This window comes from Pseudorasbora parva, chromosome 6, assembly GCF_024679245.1.
Source record: "Pseudorasbora parva isolate DD20220531a chromosome 6, ASM2467924v1, whole genome shotgun sequence".
NCBI lineage: Eukaryota > Metazoa > Chordata > Actinopteri > Cypriniformes > Gobionidae > Pseudorasbora > Pseudorasbora parva.
In genome coordinates, this window is record NC_090177.1 from 19,948,279 (window position 1) to 19,971,054 (window position 22,776).

The 22,776-nt window shown below is 36.5% G+C and overlaps 2 protein-coding genes across 6 annotated transcripts in view; both read left to right on the forward strand.

Annotated features, from left to right (window-relative positions):
• Positions 1–10,489, forward strand: part of larp4aa (La ribonucleoprotein 4Aa) — a 29,941-nt gene extending 19,452 nt beyond the window's left edge. For 2 of the 4 annotated variants that reach the window (XM_067446054.1, XM_067446057.1), the window contains 8 exons: positions 1,413–1,516; positions 2,114–2,155; positions 3,004–3,213; positions 3,353–3,404; positions 3,489–3,647; positions 3,743–3,867; positions 3,945–4,137; positions 7,340–10,489. In XM_067446054.1, coding sequence (XP_067302155.1) covers positions 1,413–1,516; positions 2,114–2,155; positions 3,004–3,213; positions 3,353–3,404; positions 3,489–3,647; positions 3,743–3,867; positions 3,945–4,137; positions 7,340–7,726 — 1,272 coding nt within the window. In that variant the 3' untranslated portion in view covers positions 7,727–10,489. The remainder of the gene's footprint in view (positions 1–1,412; positions 1,517–2,113; positions 2,156–3,003; positions 3,214–3,352; positions 3,405–3,488; positions 3,648–3,742; positions 3,868–3,944; positions 4,138–7,339) is intronic. The other 2 variants (XM_067446055.1, XM_067446056.1) reach the window with 2 other exon arrangements.
• A 3,785-nt stretch (positions 10,490–14,274) lies between these two features.
• On the forward strand, positions 14,275–21,857 carry asb8 (ankyrin repeat and SOCS box containing 8). Of its 2 annotated transcripts, none has more exons than XM_067446059.1 (4): positions 14,275–14,622; positions 15,675–15,883; positions 15,959–16,063; positions 20,132–21,857. In XM_067446059.1, the coding sequence occupies exons 2-4, from the start codon at positions 15,755–15,757 to the stop codon at positions 20,765–20,767; spliced, it is 870 nt and encodes a 289-aa protein (XP_067302160.1). In that variant the 5' UTR covers positions 14,275–14,622; positions 15,675–15,754; the 3' UTR covers positions 20,768–21,857. The 2 variants fall into 2 exon arrangements, with proteins under 2 accessions (XP_067302160.1, XP_067302161.1); XM_067446060.1 differs by having other exon boundaries at positions 15,699–15,883.
• Positions 21,858–22,776: the final 919 nt, after the last annotated feature.

Below are 22,776 nucleotides of genomic sequence, written 5' to 3' on the forward strand. Positions count from 1 at the left end.
TGAAAAACAGAGATATTTGACTGTCGTTGTAGGAGAAGTCACACTGCAGGATTGTGCGGCAAATCTTCTGACACTGCCAGAATTTCGTCTGAGGTAAAATTTGATCTCAGCTGTCATTAATCGGCTGCCGGTGAGCTTGTCAAACTAACGATCAAAGACATCAGATTTTAACCTAGGATCAGAGAAATCTTTTAGGATTTGCACAATTTGTCTCAGACGGCCAAATTGTGGGCAAAATCACACAGTGTGCACCTGGCTTAAAGGAATTACTTCAGCGCTGGGAAGATGAATCTATATTTAAACTGGTTCATCAATGTAGTAGAAATGTGAAATTATTTTTGAATTAAATTGAATTAAATGAGTGCCTGTAGCTGCGAGCTGAGCTCTGAGTGTGATCTCCCATCCCCCATGCGCGGGTTCAAAACATGCGGAAATGGCTCCCTCTGCTGGCTGTAGCCTTTGGCCAAACATTTCTCCTATGATGCAAATATCGTCAATTTGCATCATAGGAGGAATTTTTCCAGAAATAAAATGCATAAATCTCTTGTCTCAGGGGGATATGAGGGGGGAAAGCACAATCTTTTGAATATTCTTCAGGGTTTCTACTGATACAAAGCCATATGCTAATCGCTGAGGTAACCCTTTAAGTTTACAGTGGTCTGACAAAGGCGTTTGATGACTGACTGTTAATGCTCTGATATGCACTGGGTCAATGTCTGTAATGAAATGCATTACTGTTTCCCAGAAAAGATTTAAAGGTATAACAGTCCACAGAGTTTCCCCGTATGCGAGCATTTACTATATACATATCCAGTGATTGACAGAGCTCTAGTAGGCTTCTTCCACTTTTGTTTGTGAATTTGTCATTATTATTTCTGAGGTGAAATGAGAGCAGAGGCTGCCTAGTGCTTGAAATAAATTTGTCTCCGTGTGTCGACAATATATGGTTCATTTCCAGTTCTAGCATTTAAATCATCACACATTAACACATTTCCTTTTTGTCTGGATTCTTCATTGTAATGGGGAGATTCAGCTGATCACTGATTGATTGATACTTTATTGATCCTTTACAGGAAATTATGTTGTCACGGCAGTTTCAACACTCAGCACACAATTTTTTTTTTTTTTTTTTAAAGATGGGGGTAATTATGTAGCTTACAAGAATATGTGACGGTCTGTAGAGATTATGTACTTTTGGATTTTTAACCATATGTAACATGATTTGATTGAGTCTATGAGTTCTGTTCTGTACCATATCAGCAGTCTCAGCCCTGAGTCATCTTAGTTTGGTTGATGGTAGAACTATTTCTCTAAATCCAGTTGGACAGCCAATGGAAAAATCTTTTAAATTACCTTTAAAATTACATAATTGGGGCTTTTTAACTGAAGTGGCAATGCTGTGTTTTCCACAGGCACCTTTTCCCAACAGTGGATTCGTCAATGGATTCAGCTCACCTGGACACTACAAAACTGGCTCAAATTCTCTAAACCTTAGCCGTCCCTTCAGCAGGAACCGGTAGGTTAAATTGGGCTCTTTCATTCTACCACCTGTTTATTTTGCAATAATTAACTGTATAGCTCTATAACCTCACTATAGAATTAACAACCTGGTTCCGGGAAGTAAAAATCCCATTAATTTTCTTCATAGGGGAATTGCTTTTTAATGATAAATTTTATAAACTTTTAAAGACAGACCTACTCTGAGCTGTGAGGTTGTTAATCAATGGTATATGATTTTATTGAAGCCATCAGACCACATTAGTTCTTCTTTTTTTATAATGCTCTGCAGTGGAATTCCTGGCGAAAAACTAAATTACATACTTTTGTTTTTAATCAGTGTATATATTTAACTTCTGGATGGTTTGTTTTATGACTTTTACTGTAACTTTTAAAAATTCCTATGGGTAAAATGAATGAGAAAATTACTTACAGAACCATGGTCATTAAAAAAGTGGGCTGGCACTGTTACACTCTATTGTTAAGGACAATTAAATAAAATATTTGCATTCCCATATTTATATTTGTTTCATTCAAGTACAATTTTCTTTGCTGTAGTATAAGAATATAGGCAGTCACAGTGGATCACTTGGATATTTTTTTACTGTTCCCACAGTGTTCCACTCTATTCAAGAAAGAATGTAATAAATGCCTTCAGGTACAACTTCAAATGTCGTGTATCAACAATCATCAAACCATTCTTACTGTCCTCTCCAGACAGCTAAAATACCAGCTTTGGTGTTCCGCTCTCCAGCTCCGAAAATTCTGGTTGACTAACAAAACAAGTTGGGAAGGGTTGAAGGAAATGAATAAAATATGGGGCGTCACTCTGCAATGATTATCGACTTAATCCAAACCCTCTTTTAATCACACAAAATGCATATTATGCAACTTCTTTCAAATTTGATTACTCTTCCTTTATCGTTGCGTCTATTTCACTCACATGCATTTTCATAATTTCATTAACATTTATTTTGTTTAAGATGTATTTTTACTATATTGGTGCTCAAATCATCACTAACAGCTTTTAATGTTGAATGATCTACTAGGACAGTGTTCAAACATGTCTGTCTCTGTTTGATTAATGCAAAGCATTTAGATTAAGAGCTGTCAGCGATATAATGATTTGCTTAAATTGTAGTGCATGCAAATTTGCATTAAAGTAAATGTTAACTTACTAAAAATGCTAACTAAAAATGTATATTTTAAATGTAGATTTACAGCCCTAATTTAAATGCCTGAAGTGGGTCTTGCCACAGACAATAAACCAAAAAAAAACTCGGATACAAATGCAAGCTCACTGGCAAGAGGAAGTATACTGGGTTTAAAGCCAGAATTTGTTTGTTTGTTTTCGATTTTGTTTTGGAGCCATTGCATGTTGCTCATATCTTGAAAGACTATCATCTACATCCACACTTGTACATGTTTAGTAAAAAATGTTTGTATGGAGAGGAGACACAGCAGCAAATCTCATGATGTGGGCTTCTGTTGTTGCTTTTCGAGTAGGAACCATGTGAAGCCCCAGGCGAGGGCTAATGATGGACTCTCTTCCACTGTGTCCCCCGTGGCTCTTGTGGATGGACTGTCTGGCCTGCACAGTCCCCAGCCTCCCTCCAGCGGTGGGCCGGTGCTCTCATCCACTGATCTCAACTCATCTTTTCCACACTTAGCTTCCAACGATCTAACTGACGATGGCACCATGGCAGGCCGTGGAAGGTTTGTCAGGTTTTCCTTTAAGCCTTTATATTAAGATTTTCTTCTAGTTTGGCCTCATAAACTAGTGCAATTGTGGAGTGATTTAAGTTTTTGCAGTTTTAAGTTTAAATTTATAAATTGTATTAATCTTTTGTTTCAGGAGGACAACATACAGAGGCACTCGAAGGCGGCGAGAGGATGATCGCACAACAGTAATTTGTTTTTGCGTTACTGTTTACTATTAAGACCCCCTTTTTTTATGCCCTCTTAAATTTTTTTCTTATTTGTTTGCACAGAGACCAGTTCCCCTGTCTCAAGTGAAGGTTCCGCCCCCCAAGTTTGACCTGGCCGCCTCCAACTTCCCTCCGCTGCCTGGTTGCTCTGCCAGTCCGCAGGGGGAGCCTGTGCTGGAGAACCGCCTTTCTGATGTTGTACGGGGCCTGAATAGGGAAAAGGTCTGTTGCTAAGATAATAACAACTTCACACCACTTCACTACTCATTACATTGGTTTTGTTTTGTTCATTGCTTTGTTGTTTTGTTTCTCTCCAGCAGCAGGATTCAACCAAAGAGTCCGCTGTGAGTCCCGCAGGACCAGCCTCTGAGGAGGCTGTCCCCAGACCCTCCCAGCCTGTAGCCAAGATGACTGCTCACGTTCCTGATCCTGGGACCTCCAGGTAAGCGATTGTCAAATGGCTGGAATTCTAAAACTTGTTTCAATCAGTGTCTGAGTTTTGCTACTTGTGTTCTGTAGCTCCAACCACCTGGAGAAGAAACCAGAGAACATGGAGCCACCGGTCTATAAAGAGACGTCTGCGACCTCTGCTCCTGTCGCAGCCGTGCCGCCCACCCCTGCCCCAACAACACCTGGTCCAAAGCTTCAGCCTAGCTCGGCCCAGCCTGCAGCCCCTCAATCTAACACTGCCCCCTCCAGCACCCCAGCACTGGTGAGTTATAGCTTCCCTCAGGCTGATGATTAAATTTAGAATGGCCAAGTAGTCAGTGGTGTATTCCTGAAGAACTCTAGACTGTGTGTTCAATAGGATGTAGGTTTAAGTTCCCAATCCTCCTTTTTTTTCTTTCCCTTTCTTTGTAGTCTGTCATACAAATTTAACAGCCCTGGTCTAGATTAGAACCTATATCTTATTTCTTTTTTTCTTTTTCTTTTTTTTCTTTTGACCTGGATGATGCTTTTTTCCCTCCCTCTTGCACTTTATTTAAAAAAAAAAAAAATTGTAATATTTACATGTTCAATGTATGAATGTATTCCAATAATTAAAGTCCATTTTTTTGTTTTATTATATTTTCATATTTGTGTACAATGTATTTTTTTAATATTTAGTACCATATTTATATTTCTGTAATATGTAAATAGTGCAGTGTAATATATTCTTACCATGTAATTTATTTTTATATGAGAAAACAATATATATTACAACATATTATGTTTGGATGTAAATTATTATTATTATTATTGTGTGTGTGTGTGTGTGTGTGTGTGTATATATATATATATATATATATATATATATATATATATATATATATATATATATATATATATATATATATATATATATATATAATTTTTTTTCTTCTACAGATTTTCTATATTTCTGATCTAAGTACGACCCACATGTTATTTAAATCAGAATTCTATTTTACAGAACTGGAAACTTTTTTTGAAATTTAATACAGGGGGAAAAAAATTTAAGAACGCTCACCAAGGCTGCATTTATGTGATTAAAAATACTGTAAAATAGTAAGATTATGAAATATTACAATGTAATCTTAATAGTATCAATACATATTTTCCACCAAAAAAAACCTGGTTTAGCGTTTGAAAGCAAAGAAATTAAAGGTGTCATGAACGGGCTTTTTTTTCTTTCTTTTTTTATACTGTTGTCTGAGGTCAACTAATGCATTTATGTGGTTTTTACATTCAAAAACATCATAACTAATAAGTAATAGGCTATTTTCTACAGTGGTTTTGAGGCAGTCTTCTGAACGCTGGGTTTTGATGGGCGTGCGGCAATGGAGACTTGGAAATAAACGCCCACGACTAGGATTGGAGAAGATTTTTTATTTAATGAGCTTCAGCTCCCCTGTCAGCTGAGTTCACATGAGGGAGAGATTATTTTGAAAGCGGCAACTGCAAAGATTCTCTCTACCACAGGGCTCGTAAAGGTCTTTGTCAAGCAAACACAAATATTTATTTATCATCCACCCGTGATTGATTGGAATATTTTTTCTGTATTACATAGCCTACACGATCAGTCGATATAAGAGCGAACCGCGCGCGCGCACACACACACACACACACACACACACACACACACACACACACACACACAACCAGATTAAGAAAGAATTTCTCAAGGCGTATGCTTTGGTAGCCCGTCTGGAAATCACACAGCCCCCGGACTACTATTACTACATATAAAAAAGATGTTTTACTCACATAATTTTGTTGCACCATTCCTGTCAGATCCAATATAGAAGGCACAACATTTTGTCTGCAAATCCAGCACGAGACTAATCAAAACAAACGATTCCGCAGTGAAATGAAGCAAACACACGTACATTGTCTTCCCCACTTGAGCTGGAACTTCATTAAAAATAAATGAAGTAACTTATCACACATTCCTAATATTATGATCCGAAGGAAGCTTATGCAGCGACTATGTTCTTCTTCCACATGTTTATTGCTGTTGGCTAGTGATTAGGGTGATTAGGTAGTCATGAAAGCGTGTTAGTGTGTGTGATCGGTCTGAATTTTGCACGGGATTGCACATAATTCTACTAATCCCCGCAGATTCCGTGCTCACATCTGAAACACACACACACACCGTTATAAAGCCGCCTCTGACATACAAGTGCACTTATTTGCTTCTTTTTCCAGCTTATTATTGGTCAAATACACTCAAAAAAAAATCCCAGTGCACAACTGGAAGAGTATTAACATAAACACAGTCATAAACAGTTCAGGAAGAATGAGTAACAGGAACAGTGTTTAGGATCCATGCGTGCGTTAGGTCTTAAAGGGACCGCAGTTATTTGTTATTCAAACTACTAAAAGACAAACGATCACACTGCTCTTGACTGATCAACTTGTGAAAATGTAATGGTTTCATCTGTAGGCTATTTAATTTTTTACAAAGAACATCATCAAATGGTATTTTAAATGTAATTACGTTGCATTTTTTAAATTCAGTTTCTTACCTGAATGTTAGACCTACCTGAAAAAATTAAGCCGTCTATTTAATTTGTATCTTTTATTCTATTTTATTTATTATTTTTCTATTGTTTGTAATCTGTTTATTTGTTCTTATTTTGTTACTGTTTACTCGTCTTTTAAAATTTTAATTTACCATTTGAAATCAAGCTTACTTGTGCTGGGTGTAAGCTATTGCAACACGTTTACCCCGTTTTAAAGTAAGCAAATATTTGTGAGAATTTTAATAGTAATTGATCAAAGTTTATATATGAGCAAGACCTTAAAAGCTTTATCATGTAAAGTGATCTCTTCAGAAGAAATTTTTGATTGCCTAGACTTTCAATAGATGGACAAAAAATATATATATAAAAAATCTATTTGACAGTATATGCAGCGTGTTTTTTCCCCACGTGGTATTGAAAATAGCATTGCATATCGATGTGACATGTTTTGACTTCCATGAAAGAATCAGAATCGAGAATCGAAAGTAAGAATCGGAATCGTTCAAATTAAAACGATGCCCAACCCTACTAGTGATCCGATCAGCTCCATGAGTCGGTGGGCGGGGTTACTGAATTACACGTGCTGTAGAGGTGTGTGTTTCGTCACGCGATGACGTAAGGAAGAAGCTCACAATAATTTTCTGGGCCTGGTGTCTATAAAAGGGCCTGGTGTCTTTTCATGACTGAAAAGGAAGTTTTCAGCTCTGAAGCTTACAGGATAATCTTATATTACCATGACCTTTTATATATTAAAAGCTCAATGGAAAGTGGAGTTCTCAATACATCACCCCTTTAAGCCAGACATAATATAGTATTGTAATTTTACTGTTGATCTGTAAAATTATATTATTTTTATTGAATACGCTGATTACGTGCATTTCATAGTACTTAAAAGCTAATGCCAAGTGTACATTTTTCTCTTCTCTTCAGGAACCTCGCAAGCTTAGTTATGCTGAAGTATGTCAGCGACCACCTAAGGATCCCCCTCCTCCAGCATCCACTTCCAGCCCCAACAATGCAAGTGCACAGCCTTTGAGAGAGCTGCGTGTCAACAAGGTGGAGGAGCAGCCCTCCAGCCCTGCAAGCAAACAGGATCGGCCTCAGGAAACGGGGGGCAACTGCAAGGCCAGGGAGGGCCGGCCGGCCCGTGACTCCCAGGGCTTTTCTCGCAGCAATGGACCCCCCAGAACCAGTACAGGGGGATACAAGCTACGAGAGCAGCAGAGACGCCCTCCTTTCGGCCATCGCGGTTCCCCCCAGGGAGGTTCCAGACACACTGGAAAAGAGCAGAACATCCCCCCCATATCGCCAAAGTAAAGACTCTGAACAGAAATCCTTAATGTCTGAATATTTACAAACACGCTCGCACACACACACACACACACACACATACACACACACACACACACACATATATATATATTATATACACACACAAGCGTATATATACACACACATACATATATATATAAAATATATATGTAAATATATATATATAAATATATATATATTAAGAGATGAAAAATGATATAAAAGTCAAAATTAAAAAAGGTATTCACCTCTCCTGCCTGGAGCACTTCCAGAGGAAAAGTCTCATGAAGTGACAATGCACAGACTGGGGTATCCAGGCAAAATGGGCATCAGAATTTGAAAGCAGTTTTTGCTTGCTGAAGGACGCCATCAAATAGGAAAAGAAAAAAAAAACATTTTATGCTTCTAACTTGACTATGTCCCTTCAGAATGTAAATCCATGTGAATTTTTTTTTCTTGAACGGAGGGTGGCCTCTCATAGCCCTGCTCGGGAGAGGTGTGAAAGTGGGCGGTCCTGATGGTGGTCTGCAAAGAGCATATGCACTAAGGAAAGGAACATGCATAAACGATGTCGTGTACCTATACAAAGATATCACTTTGACATGCAATGATTCATCTATCTTTTCTTTTGTTTTCGGTTGATTAATTCGCAATCACAGGACACAGGAGCTCGACCCCTGGGGTAGTTTGACCTTGTAAATGAACCTTGGTGTGGAAGGATGCGGTTTGCTTTAGAGTCGATTCATCTGGGAACTAGATCCCATGTAGAATATATGGTGCGTGCTTGAGAGTGGATTATTTCGCAAGTATCTTTAGGGCTGACAGTGCGATTTGGTCTGGAGTTTTGCATTAGTTTGCGTGACATACTGTAGCTCGTGAATAACTCTGTAATGGGCGCTCGTATTTACTTGCGATCAATTTTGGAGCCTTGTTAATGATTCAAATATATAGCCTACTGTCACTTCATGAAGTCAAAGCCTGCCAATTATGATGCTGTTATGTCACTGATTTGCTGATGGGTGAATCTTTGTTTGTTTTTTTCTTCCTTTTTTAATTGTGTGTGATTTGTCATTGTTTTTGTAGTTAGTTTGAGTAACCAACAGCCTGTGAATGATAACTTTTAACCGTCAGGTACATAGGCACTCATGAACTTTGTGTCATCTCAGATTTGTCCGTTTTGTTTTTGTGCATTCTCCTTCCTGGACTGCTTTTGAGCATGCTCAAATATCCTGATAATCAGTCAGGTTATGTTTACAACAAGGTGATTGCTGTTTGGGCTAATGCAAGGCAGAGTCAAGAATCATGATCATTAAGTGGATCGGTTCTGACTTCGAGGGTTTGCTATTTTTATAATCAGTTTATTCAGAGTTAATTAATTGGATGGAGCTGTTGCTCATGATGGTATAGGTCAAGCAGGTCTGAAGTTTAGTTTCAATCCATTACTGTTGAAATGATAAAATATGGTTACCACTGTTATATCAAAGTGATTGTTTCTTAAGGCACATTCATCACCATCAACTCCTTGTGTTTCAGTGGAAAAAATCTGGAGTTTATTACCTATTTTTCATTTGGAAACCAAAATCAGTCTCTTTTCAAATAATTTCTTTTCAAAAAATATTTTTGTGCAAATCCAATGCCCAGAATGGGTTATATGGTTCAGGGGTGACACGCGTCATCTCATTCCTGACACTTAAATTTGTCTCTGGTCTTACATTTATATGAACTTCCAATTTGGTCATTTCATGCCGTTTTATAGTTTCAATGAGATGAGATTTAAAGGAGAATTGAATGTTAGAAGCTTGGTATCACCTGAATGTGTCCTCCATGAATTGTAATACACACCCCGTATTTAAACGACTAAATTTCTTCCCTAAACAAAGTGTTTTGACTGTTGGATAAATGGCAATATCTGTTAAAAAAAATCCTCTCGTAATGATTGCTGCAAGGTTTCTTCTAGCTTTACCATGGTTAAAGTGAGTGTCGTCATTGCTATGCCATTGCCAGAGTGTTATTTTTGATAGGGTGGCATGAGTATGGGTAATTTAGAAATTGACAGTTGCTTTGGTAGATGGTACCTGATAGTGACTAAGTCGGGAATATGAATAGCGCTCACTACAACAAACAAAAAAGTGCTGTGGTGAATTGGTGCTGTTATTTGAACGTTTAATCAGGAGGATACAGTATTGCTGTTGAATTCATTGTAAAGTATTGCTTTTAAAAAAATTATTTTTAATTTATTTTAATTCTGATGTCCATCCCCCATGCACCCCTGTCCCTTGTAAGTTTATCATGGCTATGTACAAAAAAAACATTGGGAGAGAGTCACAGAATTAACATTTGTACTTTTTTTTGTTGTTGTTGAGATTTTAGCAGAAAAAATACTTGATGCATTTACTAGAGGCTTAGTAATGCGGTAAATAACAAATCACTGGGGCTTTTTTTTTCTTCCTTGTTTTCATTAATGAATATGAGCAGCTAGTGGTTTAGGATAATGAAATGCACTAACTTGTTTTAAAAAAATCTTATTGTTATGTAATGTGAAATTATAATAGGAGAATAAGGTAATGATATTGATGTTGACAGGCTTGCAAAAATCTACAGAAAATAGCAAATTTCTCTTTAATGTTTGGGTTATTACTGTTAATTGATTTAAGGGTTGGTGTGGCAAAGGGAAGAATTATATAACAATGGATTGAAGTGAGACACTAAATTCTAGCTGTCTGCATAAAATGTCACAAAAAGAAAATAAATTATTTTGTTTTGGCCTTACTCTTGACTGGTTTGTTTGCGGCATTATTTACAATTTATGTTGTTGAACTGTTTTGTGTTCCCTTTTGTCTGGTTCAGAAGAGATTTATTGTCAATGCAAAAAACACTTAAGGATCTGTCATTTATTTTCCCCAAGAAAGGGACAAAAATGAAAATTCTGTCAATTAATTACTCAACCATGTGTCGTTCCAAACCTGTAAGAATTTTGTTCATCATTGTAACACAAATGAAGATATTTTTGATGAAATCCAAGAGCTCTCTGACCCCTCCATAGAAAGCTATTTAATTTATACTTTCAAGGCTCATAAATGTAGTTAAGACGACGTTACACTGTTTTGACGCAGTGTAAACAGTGCAGCACTTCCAGAACGCCGGCTTGCCATTGGCTGGCACAATTCACGTGATAACCACAACGCATACGCACGAGTCGTTCTGCTATAGAATTACTACACTACATCAACAATTTACGAGTCTGTCAGCTAGAAGAAATTGTTGAATAGTCTTTTTTTTTTAAGTGCACAAGTGTTCTCGTCGCTTCATAAAATTAATGTTGATCTACTGGAGTTGCATGGAAGATTTGAACAATGTCCTTCCTACGTTTCTGGGCCTTGAAAGTGCTAATTAAATTGCTGTCTATGAAGGGGTCAGAAAATTTTAATAAAAATATCTTAAAATGTGTTTAGAAGATGAATGAGGGCGAGTAATTAATGACAACATTTTCATTTTTGGGTGGACCAACCCTTTAAAGTACTGTATATAAATCATTTCCAATAATATGAAATTAAATACTGACTTTATTACATTTTTTCCATTTCGTTATCATACCATCAAACAGTGAACTTGGATGGGAGACCTGAGTAAAATAGGTTGGAAGAGGTGTTAGTGAGGCCAGCCGGAGATGCTTACCCGGCAGTCTGTCTGGGTCCTAATGCCCCATTGTAGTGATTGGGGCACTATACTATACTGTATGCAAGCACTGTATGTTAAACTGAGGTCCTGACTCTCTGTGATCACTAAAAAAAATCCCATAGCACTTCTTTGTAAAAGAGTTGGGATTGATCCCCGTGGTGTCCTGGCCTAATTCCCTGCATTGGCCCTTATCAGTCATGGCCTCCTTATAATCCCCATTCATTTAGCTCCATCACTCTCTCCTCTCCACCTATAGCTGGCGTGTGGGGAGCACACTGGCGCCATTGCACTGTGGCTGCTGTCACATCATCCAAGTGGATGCTGCACACTGGTGGCGGGTGAGGGAAGACCTCCTGATATGATTGTAAAGATATGTTGGGTGCACAATAGTATGTAAGAAAAGTGCTATTAAAAAAAAAAAATGTGTGTGTGTTTGTTCATGTCATGTCTGTAAGATATTTTTTGAAAGAAGTCACTTATGTTCATCAAGGCTGCATTTTTTTTAAAATTACAAAATATATTAAAAACAGTAATACTGTTAAATTACAAAACAACTGTTTTCTATTTGTAATATATGTAATGTATTCCTCTGATATCAGCTGAGTTTTCAACAGCCATTATCCAGTCTTCAGTGATCCTTCAGTGAAAATCATTTTAATATGCTGATTTAATGTAACATTTCTTATCAATGTTGAAAACCGTTGTGCTGCTTAATATTTTTGTCTACACATACATATACATACATGCATACAGTGCCCTCCATAGTATTGGGACAGTAAAGACAAAATTACTCTGTTTGCTGTAAAGTCAAGACATCTGTAAATTAAAAGATGAATATGAGAAAAGTAGAATGTCACATTTTATTATTGGCTGTTTAAACATGCTTATTTAAAAATTCATGCAAGGTGTTGTATCAGTTCTACCCATTTCTTCATACTCTGAGTCTGTTTGGTGATTACACACATCAGCTAGGATGAAGATTATGTAGTTAACTTTGAGAGAAAAGCAAGTTATTTGGATAATAAAAGAGTAAAGCAATTAGAGCTATAGCACAAAGCGTCGGCATGTCTTAAAATAGAAATGAACCACTGACGACTTCAACAAACCGTCAGTGACCAGGTCGACAGCAGTTGATGACACAAATCAAAAGAGCTGTGAAAAAAGAGCCCTAAAATAACTCAGTCAAATGACCAGCAACCAAAAATTGTGGAGGAAAAAAAACTGCCTCTGGAATAGGCATGACCATGGAAGCACAATCAATTCATAAGTCTACAAAAGCGTCTTTAAAAAGTTTAAAAAAATTCCACCATGTCTCCTTTAAATCCTTCATATTACAGTATAAGAACTGCAAATTCAATCAATGAGTTTATCATGGGAAAGATCTAAAATAGGCCAAGCCATTCTGCAGTTTCAAACTCAGTTGAACATGCATTTCATCAGCTTAAGAGGAGACTAATGGCAGAAACTGCACAAAACAAAGAACGGTTGGAAAAAATGACCAAGTGATGACTAATTCCAGAATCACTGGTGTGAATACATGCAAGGGATTTGCAACTGAATATGAACTTTTACATTTACTCTGTTCAATTGCTCACATGATAGGAGGAGGAAACTTTAAAACCGCTGTTCTTCTTAGTTGGTGACATTCAGTAATTGCTAGACTTTTACCTCATAATCATCTAAATGCAGTAAACATTTATCTGTCTTACGTGGACCTGTTTATAAAAACTGCTTTGTCTTAAGAATGTAAAAATTTTTAAGCCAAATTTAAAAATTGTCCTACTGTGTTACTGTCTCAAGCACGGTTCAGTAAATTACAACTTTTATAAATTAAAAAGAAAAACATACACATTTTAATAAATATCTTTAATGAATACCATATTTTTACAAGTGTATATTATATGGCAATTTATTTTTTATTTTTTCCCTTTCTAAATGTGTAGGATCTTGATACATTTTGTCACTGAAAACCATGTCCTGGTGAAAACCATGTGTGACCATATCCTGATTTTAAATCTGGCAATTCCACTGACAAGTTTTATTAGTTGAAGGACCCCATTCAAGGTCATGTTACTGTGAATCCCATGATATGCACATGGTAAGATTTTATCTCAGAATTGTTTAAATATTTAAAATTTTTGGAACTATTATAAAAGTGTTAATTTCTGTCATCCTTTGGTGCAACACATCTATTCTTAATTCATTCTATGTCACATAGGATACTTTTCAGTCATTAAAAAAAAAAAAAAAAAAAAAATTAAAGAAATGACAAAGACCCCTTATATTTTCTCAAACATCAGACTTCACACTATAATATGAATTTTTTCTTTAAAAGTATTAAAAATTAAAAAAATTTAAAAAAAATTATTGCTTATCTGCTATTAGCCTACTATATCCATTTACATGTCCTGACTTCACAACAAACAGAGCGATTTTGTCTTTACTGTCCAAATACTTACTGTCTTTACACAGTAGGCTAAAGGTATTAACTGTCACTTTTGATCAATTTAGTCTATAAAAAAAAACTTACTGACCTAACAATTTTTGAAAAGTAGACCTAATGTAAAGATAGGGTGCAGTGTTCATTGTTTTCACAAAAAATAAAACCGTAACAGTGTTTCAAATGTATAACATAGGGGCATACATATTTACTTTATGTTGGCTGAATTGCCATCAGGGAGGGCAAAATGCTAATACATTTTAAGCATTATGCATCTTTTGAGCAAATATTCACAGATATATGTGGTGATCTCAGAACCCATCGAAAATATGATTTACATTCAACTGAAATAATATCACTGCTTCATTTGAAGAACTGTAACAGAAAAACAATAGGGCACTGACTGAGTGACAAGTGACATTCACTCGGGAGCCCCCTCAGCACAGGGCCCGTCGTGTCTATATTTGGCACGAACAGTACGGTATGTGAAGAATGACCTCTCACACATACAAACGCGCACAACTAATTTTAGCCGTTTTTCTAGCCGTATTTCCACGATACAAATGTGTTTCGCCACTAAAAACAAACGGACAAATGGCGTTAAAAAATTGTTTATCACTTCCGATCGTGACGTCACTGTGTTTGTGTTGAGCGGACACTGGCAGATTAGCTGCAAACCTGCAGCTGTTTTCACTTCGTGCAGGTTCTGTTTTAACATCTAATCGTATTCGATTGTACACTTTGAGTTTTTTCCCCTTGCACTCGAGCCTAAGAAGATCCAGAGGTAAGAACATTTTATTTTACTGTTCCTGTGTGTCGAAACTAGCTCCAAACGGCTAACGTTAACATTTGTTCACCCCGGTTAGGAAACATACAGAAAGGAATAATAAACATGAACACTACACTGTCTTTTTCGAAAACATAATTTATATCTAATCAGGCGTCTTTGTTTATTAGCACCATTGAGCTGCCATGTTTTAGATTTTATTTGCTTGTCAAAGCTTGTGTGTTTTTGCTAACTGTATGATCTGTCAGGCGACCTTTGTTGACAGCATGACAAGACGAGACGAACTGCAAGCAACCCTTTTGCCTTATTTATCTGCAAACATATGTATGCATTTTTGATTAACATTTATAAGGCAGGATCGAGTGTTTCAGGCACCTGCTACACGCAGAATAAATGTCTTTTTATGAATATAAGCAATTGATCAATGGTTTTTATGGCTGAAGCCTCTTGCCTAGACCTAGACGGAGGACCGAACTTTGACTAAATTAAAAAATTATTGTTTCGAAGTGATGCAGTTTTTTTTTACCCCTATGTCATATGGACAAAGAAATTAATGAATCAATAGATTTTAAAATTTAAGGAGTGAAAAATTAAATGCATAACAGCAGCAATATACATAAATGTAGGCTATTATTATTATTATATACATGATATTATTAAAAAAAACATGAAATTATAGGCAGATATAAAATCAAAGTACTAGTTTGGGAACAAGCATTTATAATTTATTTGTTATTTGATTAATATTAGTTTGACATCTATTTATTTTGATAATTAAGTTAATAATAATGAAACTGTCTATAATTTGTTTAATATTTATAATGTTTATTGGCATCTATCATTTATTATTATTATGTCATCATTAAATATCATTAAATTAATTGTACAAGTGGCAGTAAAAACATGCTCTTTGACAATCATTAGTACTAAATACTAATTTGGTATTAAAGAGAACAAATTATTCGTAATGTAAAGATATTACTTGATCTGTCAACATCATTCTCTTGTTAATGTTCTCTTGTTAATAAAAATCGTGTTGTTTTTTCTAGGATTATTTTTTCTCACTTTCACAGCCATCTCATCTCGGTGTGGCATCACCCAGTCTGGGTGAAATGTCCTTTAGTTCCACATGAGCTCTACTATGTGGTACATCATGCAGAGTATTCAGAGCAAATACTCTTTGTCGGAAAGGCTCATTCGAACCATAGCAGCCATTCGATCATTCCCACATGATAATGTGGAAGACCTTATACGCAGGGTAAGTTTTTTTACCAAAGCTTTAGAAAGCTGTTTCGTATGTTGCATTCTGAATGAAAATGTGCTCCTTTCACAGGGAGCAGATGTGAACAGGATGCATGGCACGCTGAAGCCGCTGCACTGTGCCTGTATGGTGGCTGATTCTGATTGTGTGGAGCTTTTGCTGGAGAAAGGCGCAGAGGTACATCATAGAGCTTAGTAACCAGTGATTTCCCAAAACCCAGCGTTTTGACTATTTAAAAGCAAAGTGTGCAATTTTAGTGCTTCGAGAAGAACTTGTTAATGGGTGACGTTTACCACTTGACATTTTTAGAATGTATATCAGTGCTGTGTATATATATATATATATATATATATATATATATATATATATATATATATATATATATATATATATATATATATATATATATATATATATATATATATATATATATATATATATATATAGATTGCTCACGGTTCAGTTTGAATCACGATTTTAGGTTCAAGGTTTCAGTACGGTTCTGTATTTACTATGTTCAGGGAAAAAAGGTCTACTGTCAAATAAAAATAAAGAAAATAAGAAGAAATACCTTGAATACAAGCAGCAGCACAAATTACTACTATTGAGCAAAGATACTAATGAAAACTAATATCAAATATGCTTTTCAGGTTTTTCAGATAGGTCTAACATATTAGTTTTTAGGTAGAGAAATTGAATAAAGTAATCAAATGTAAAATAATTGCATATTTCACTGTTTAAATGAAATATGAATCCTTTTAAATTTACACAAGCTATTCAATCAAGAGCAGTGAGTGATGTCCTTTTGTTTGACATTAAACAGAGCAGTGAAGGCTACTGCCCCTTTAAGACCTAATGCAAGGATATGCGTCGTCTTTCTCGACTGTATACAGTTCTCTTAAGGCATATTCAGACTATGTCTGCAAGAATACTTATCAAGATGGACATGTTGACATACATCTTGTGTGAGTTTGTCTGTTCAAGTGCAAGATTTGAAAGATAACTCAATATTTGCGTGCTGTGAGACGAGTGCGCGTTTTGGGACGAATGCACAGAGACAGATCTTCTCACAGCGCACGCGCAAGTTCTCATTCGCTTCGTCTGGCACTACACACGGGTGATGATGATGGTACTCGCATGCATTGAACAAAGTTTACAAAGAGAGACCGTTTTGCCCACGTTTTTCTTTTATTATCGCTGTTGTTTTTGTGTATAACTGAGGAGTTAGCACGTGTACCCATCGATAGAAACATACATAAAGCATTATTTTTAAGTTACAACCCATATTAAAGATGCGTCATCGGATGTGAGATGAACAACGGTGCAAGTGCATGCCGGCACCTTTTACACGGCACCCCTGCGCACGTCAGACGGCACCGCAGGGTGGAGCGGCACCCCTGTTGGGAAACGCTGGTATAGACCCAGCTCCCAACCCAACTTTGAGAATATATATATATATATTAGTGGTGGGCCATTATCAGCGTATATAATATAGTGAGAAAAAAAAGGATTTGAACACCCTGCTATTTTGCAAGTTCCCCCAGTTGGAAATCATGGAGGGGTCTGAAATTGTCATCGTAGGTGCATGTCCAATGTGATAGACATAATCTAAAAAAAATCCAGAAATTAAAATATATGATTTTTTAAATATCAAAATCCCTCCGGCAGTGTGTGCAAACCTGGTGAAATCTACAGGAAACGTTTGACCTCTGTAATTGCAAACAAAGGCTACTGTACCAAATATTAACATTGATTTTCTCAGGTGTTCAAATACTTATTTGCAGCTCAATCATACAAATAAATAGTTATATTATATATATGTATGTATGCATGTATATATATATATATATATATATATATATATATATATATATATATACAGTGCCTTGCCAAAGTATTCGGCCCCCTTGAACTTTGTGACCTTTTGCCACATTTCAGGCTTCAAACATAAAGATATAAAACTGTATTTTTTTGTGAAGAATCATCAACAAGTGGGACGCAATCATGAAGTGGAATGAAATTTATTGGCTATTTCAAACTTTTTTAACAAATCCAAAACTGAAAAATTGAGCATGCAAAATTATTCGGCCCCCTTAAGTTAATACTTTGTAGCGCCACCTTTTGCTGCGATTACAGCTGTAAGTCGCTTGGGGTATGTCTCTATCAGTTTTGCACATGGAGAGACCAAAATTTTTGCCCATTCCTCCTTGCAGAACAGCTTGAGCTCAGTGAGGTTGGATGGAGAGCGTTTGTAAACAGCAGTTTTCAGTTCTTTCCACAGATTCTCGATTGGATTCAGGTCTGGACTTTCACTTGACCATTCTAACACCTGAATATGTTTATTTTTGAACCATTCCATCGTAGATTTTGTTTTATGTTTTGGATCATTGTCTTGTTGGAAGACAAATCTCCGTCCCAGTCTCAGGTCTTTTGCAGACTCCATCATGTTTTCTTCCAGAATGGTCCTGTATTTGGCTCCATCCATCTTCCCATCAATTTTAACCATTTTCCCTGTCCCTGCTGAAGAAAAGCAGGTCCAAACCATGATGCTGCCACCACCATGTTTGACAGTGGGGATGGTGTGTTCAGGTTGATGAGCTGTGTTGCTTTACGCCAAACATAAAGTTTTGCATTGTTGCCAAAAAGTTCAATTTTGGTTTCATCTGACCAGAGCAGCTTCTTCCACATGTTTGGTGTGTCTCCCAGGTGGCTTGTGGCAAACTTTAAACGACACTTTTTATGGATATCTTTAAGAAATGGCTTTCTTCTTGCCACTCTTCCATAGAGGCCAGATTTGTGCAGTATACAACTGATTGTTGTCCTATGGACAGAGTCTCCCACCTCAGCTGTAGATCTCTGGAGTGATCATGGGCCTCTTGGCTGCATCTCTGATCAGTCTTCTCCTTGTATGAGCTGAAAGTTTAGAGGGACGGCCAGGTCTTGGTAGATTTGCAGTGTTCTGATACTCCTCCCATTTTAATATTATAGCTTGCACAGTGCTCCTTGGGATGTTTAAAGCTTGGGAAATCTTTTTGTATCCAAATATGGCATTAAACTTCTCCACAACAGTATCTCGGACCTGCCTGGTGTGCTCCTTGTTCTTCATGATGCTCTCTGTGCTTTAAACGGACCTCTGAGACTATCACAGTGCAGGTGCATTTATACGGAGACTTGATTACACACAGGTGGATTCTATTTATCATCATTAGTCATTTAGGTCAACACTGGATCATTCAGAGATCCTCACTGAATTTCTGGAGAGAGTTTGCTCCACTGAAAATAAAGGGGCCGAATAATTTTGCACACCCAATTTTTCAGTTTCTGATTTGTTAAAAAAGTTTGAAATATCCAATAAATTTCATTCCACTTCATGATTGTGTCCCACTTGTTGATTCTTCAAAAAAAAAAAAATATATATATATATATATATAATATGCGTATTACAGTTTTGTAAAAATATAGATATAAAATCATTCAAAAGTTTGGGTACAGTAAGATTAAAAATATATATATATTGAAAAATGTTATTCAGCATGGATGCATGCTGAATAATGCATCCATGCTGGATACTGTGGATACAGTGTTCAGTGTTCAAAAACTGTAAAGATATTAATAATGTTTCAATAATGTTACAATATAAGTAATAATGTTACAAAATATTTCTATATCCAATAAATGCTTTTCTTTTGACATTTCTATGCATCAAAGAATCCTGAAATAATCTCAAATTCTTTCTTTAACATTGATAATATTCATAAATATTTCTTGAGCAACAAATCAGCATATTATTATGACACTGAATGATCATGTGACACTGAAGACTGGACTGATGCTGAAAATGTGCGGTTGCCATCACAGGAATAAATTATATTTTAATATATTTAAATAGAAAACATTTAATTAACTGTAATATAGTAAAATGTAGAATGTATTTTTTTTTCACAAAATTACTGTTTTTAATGTATTTTAGATCAAATAAATGCTGATTTGTGTGGGTAAGAGCTTTTTTCTTCTTACCAAACCCAAACCTTTGAATGATAGTATATATAATTTATTATATTCTATCATCAGAACATAGTAGTAGAATGACTACTTAATAAGGTTTTCTTTTCAAGAATTTAATTATTTTCTGGTGGTTTTGTTTTCTTTATTATAATGTCATTACAGATGCATCTCTCCAACATTTTTTAAAATGAAAAGCATGCACATTGTAGATGATTTTTACCATCTCACTCTCTCACATAGGTAAATGCCTTGGATGGTTACAACCGCACCGCCCTGCATTATGCAGCGGAGAAGGACGAGGGTTGTGTCGAGTTGCTTCTGGAATACGGGGCCCAGCCGAACGCGCTGGACGGCAACAAGGATACCCCGCTGCACTGGGCCGCCTTCAAAGATAACCCCGAGTGCGTACGGGCCCTGTTGGAGAGCGGCGCGTGTCCGAATGTCCGCGATTACAATAACGACACACCCCTCAGTTGGGCGGCTATGAAGGGCAACCTAGAGAGTGTACGTGTGCTGCTTGAGTACGGCGCTCAAGTCCACGTCACCAACCTAAAGGGCCAGACGCCTATCTCGCGGCTGGTGGCGCTGCTGGCTCGGGGCCTGGGCACGGTGCAGGAGGAAGAGTGCCTGGAGCTGCTTTGCCGTGCCGCGGGGAGGTTCGAGATCCGTAAGGCCGACGGCTCCTTACCGCGTGAGCTCAGTAAAGATCCCCAGCTACTTGCTCGACTCACTAACCTGGTAGCCCAGCCGCCCTCGTTGCGAGCCTTGGCACGCTGCGCCGTTCGTAATAGCCTGGGAGTGCAGTACCTCCCGTCTGCGGTGAAACAGCTACCGCTTCCAGAGTCAGTGAAAGAATATGTGCTCCTCAGAGACTGAGCGAGAAGACTGTCCTTAATGTCAGACGTTGAGCAGGTAGATGTCTTCTGTCTATGTGAACATGTGATTGTAATCAGACTGCAAACTAAAGCCTGTCTGTTCATATATAGTGAGTGAATACAAGAGAAAGTTGCCCTTTTTTGTTGCTATAATGTCAAGCACATTCAGACTTGGGTTGCAGCACGATAAAGTACTTTGGGTGTCGATAATGCATTTACGAACCCATAATGTTAAAATAGAAGCAGATAATAATATGTGAAATATTCTAAATGCAATGATAAGAAAATAATTTAAAAAATATTGTTCACCAGTAAATCCAGTGGAAACAAAATAACACTATAACAGCACTTAAGTTCTAATCATATTTTTCATTTTTGTGTTTCAAACTTCTACTTTAAGTTAGATTTTTTTATGCAGTAATATTTGATGGTTTTTAAAGCTAATAACTGAAGCCTCTAGATAAAGTTTTTAAGACAAATAAATATTAACGTTTTTTGTTAAATCATTTTATTAGTTTTTCCAGTCATTGAAAATAAGTGTATCCTAAATGAAGAAAACGTTTAAAAAATGTAGTAAATTTGCCACAAAACAACCTTGTTTTGCATTTGTTTACTAATATCTGGCCTTTTGGAGCAGGGCAATATAAGAATACTTTATTGGATTTCAAACCAGTGTCTGTTTCTGTCCCTCTATCGCTTTCATACTCTCATGATACGCATTTCTCATGTAAACTACCTTTACTGCCTGATTTATTGTTATTTTTTTTGGTGCTGATGAGCTGTGCTTTTACGTTTAGGGATGAGAACATTGCAAACCTTAACAAGAATCTTCTGTCAATATTGGGAATGTTCATTTTCTTTCAGCCTCACAGTGTCACGTTAGCATGATCATTCCAAATGTCGGCAGACTGTGAATGGGATGTCTTAAACTAATAGATGTCAACACTTGTCACGTTGTGAATCCCAAGAGATTTTTTGCAGCTCTGTTTTCATTTCTCTGTTGTTACATTGCTTGATTATAAAGTATGTAGTGCTTACATCTAGTTTTATGCATGCAGACTAACCAGTAAAAGACTTCATGCATTGTTCAAGCGTTTTACTGTAGTTATTTCCCCAAATCAAGTGAACATGCCAATAACACAAGACTTTATATGAGCTATGTGTATTATTATTATTTTTTTTTACCAATAGAGGGCGCTGGAATACCACATGACACAAAACAATCAGCTAATAAAGCTACAGAATTTTGTCATTTGCCTTGTTTGTAAAATAATAATAATAATAATAAAATACATTTTACATGAAAGAAAAATACTGTCACATACAGCATCTAAGTGAGTAAGGAAAAATAATCTTGGTTATATTTACTTACTTACAATAGCTAAACAACTAGATGCCATGTAGCCCTAATCTAGTAGTACTATTTACATAATTGTATTAACTGCAAAAAGCAAAGTGTGCATTTGATTTTGTTTTTTTAAACATTTTCTGTATGGTACTAGGGAAAAAAAAATTGTGAAGCCATGCTTCTGTTTTCTGAATAGGAAATTGAGAAAAGAGCATACTTTTTATTGCGTATAATTATCATTTTTATTCATTACTTCAGCAAGCACTCTTTCCCATCATGCTTTATTTAAAATCCTGTCCAAGCACAGGATGTCCTCTTTTCGAGAATGTAAATCAGGCAGGAAGGAAACTACAGTAGGACTGAATAAAGACCCTCTGCAACTAACCTTCCTGTACTTTCAAAGCCGTCACCTTCAGTTTACATCACGGTTTTCGTCTTCATCGTTGCTTAATCAATAGCAGAGGATTGAATCACTGAACAATTGTGAAGAGAGACCAGCCGAGATTGGGAACAATATATTGTTCATAATCTTAGGGTATGAATAATTAAACAACAACAACAACAACAACAAAAAACACTGCTTCCTACTTTGGCATTTCAGAATAGGAATGTGAAAATTACTTTATTGAGATGTTTTCTAAACCGTTTTTAAAACTTTTTAT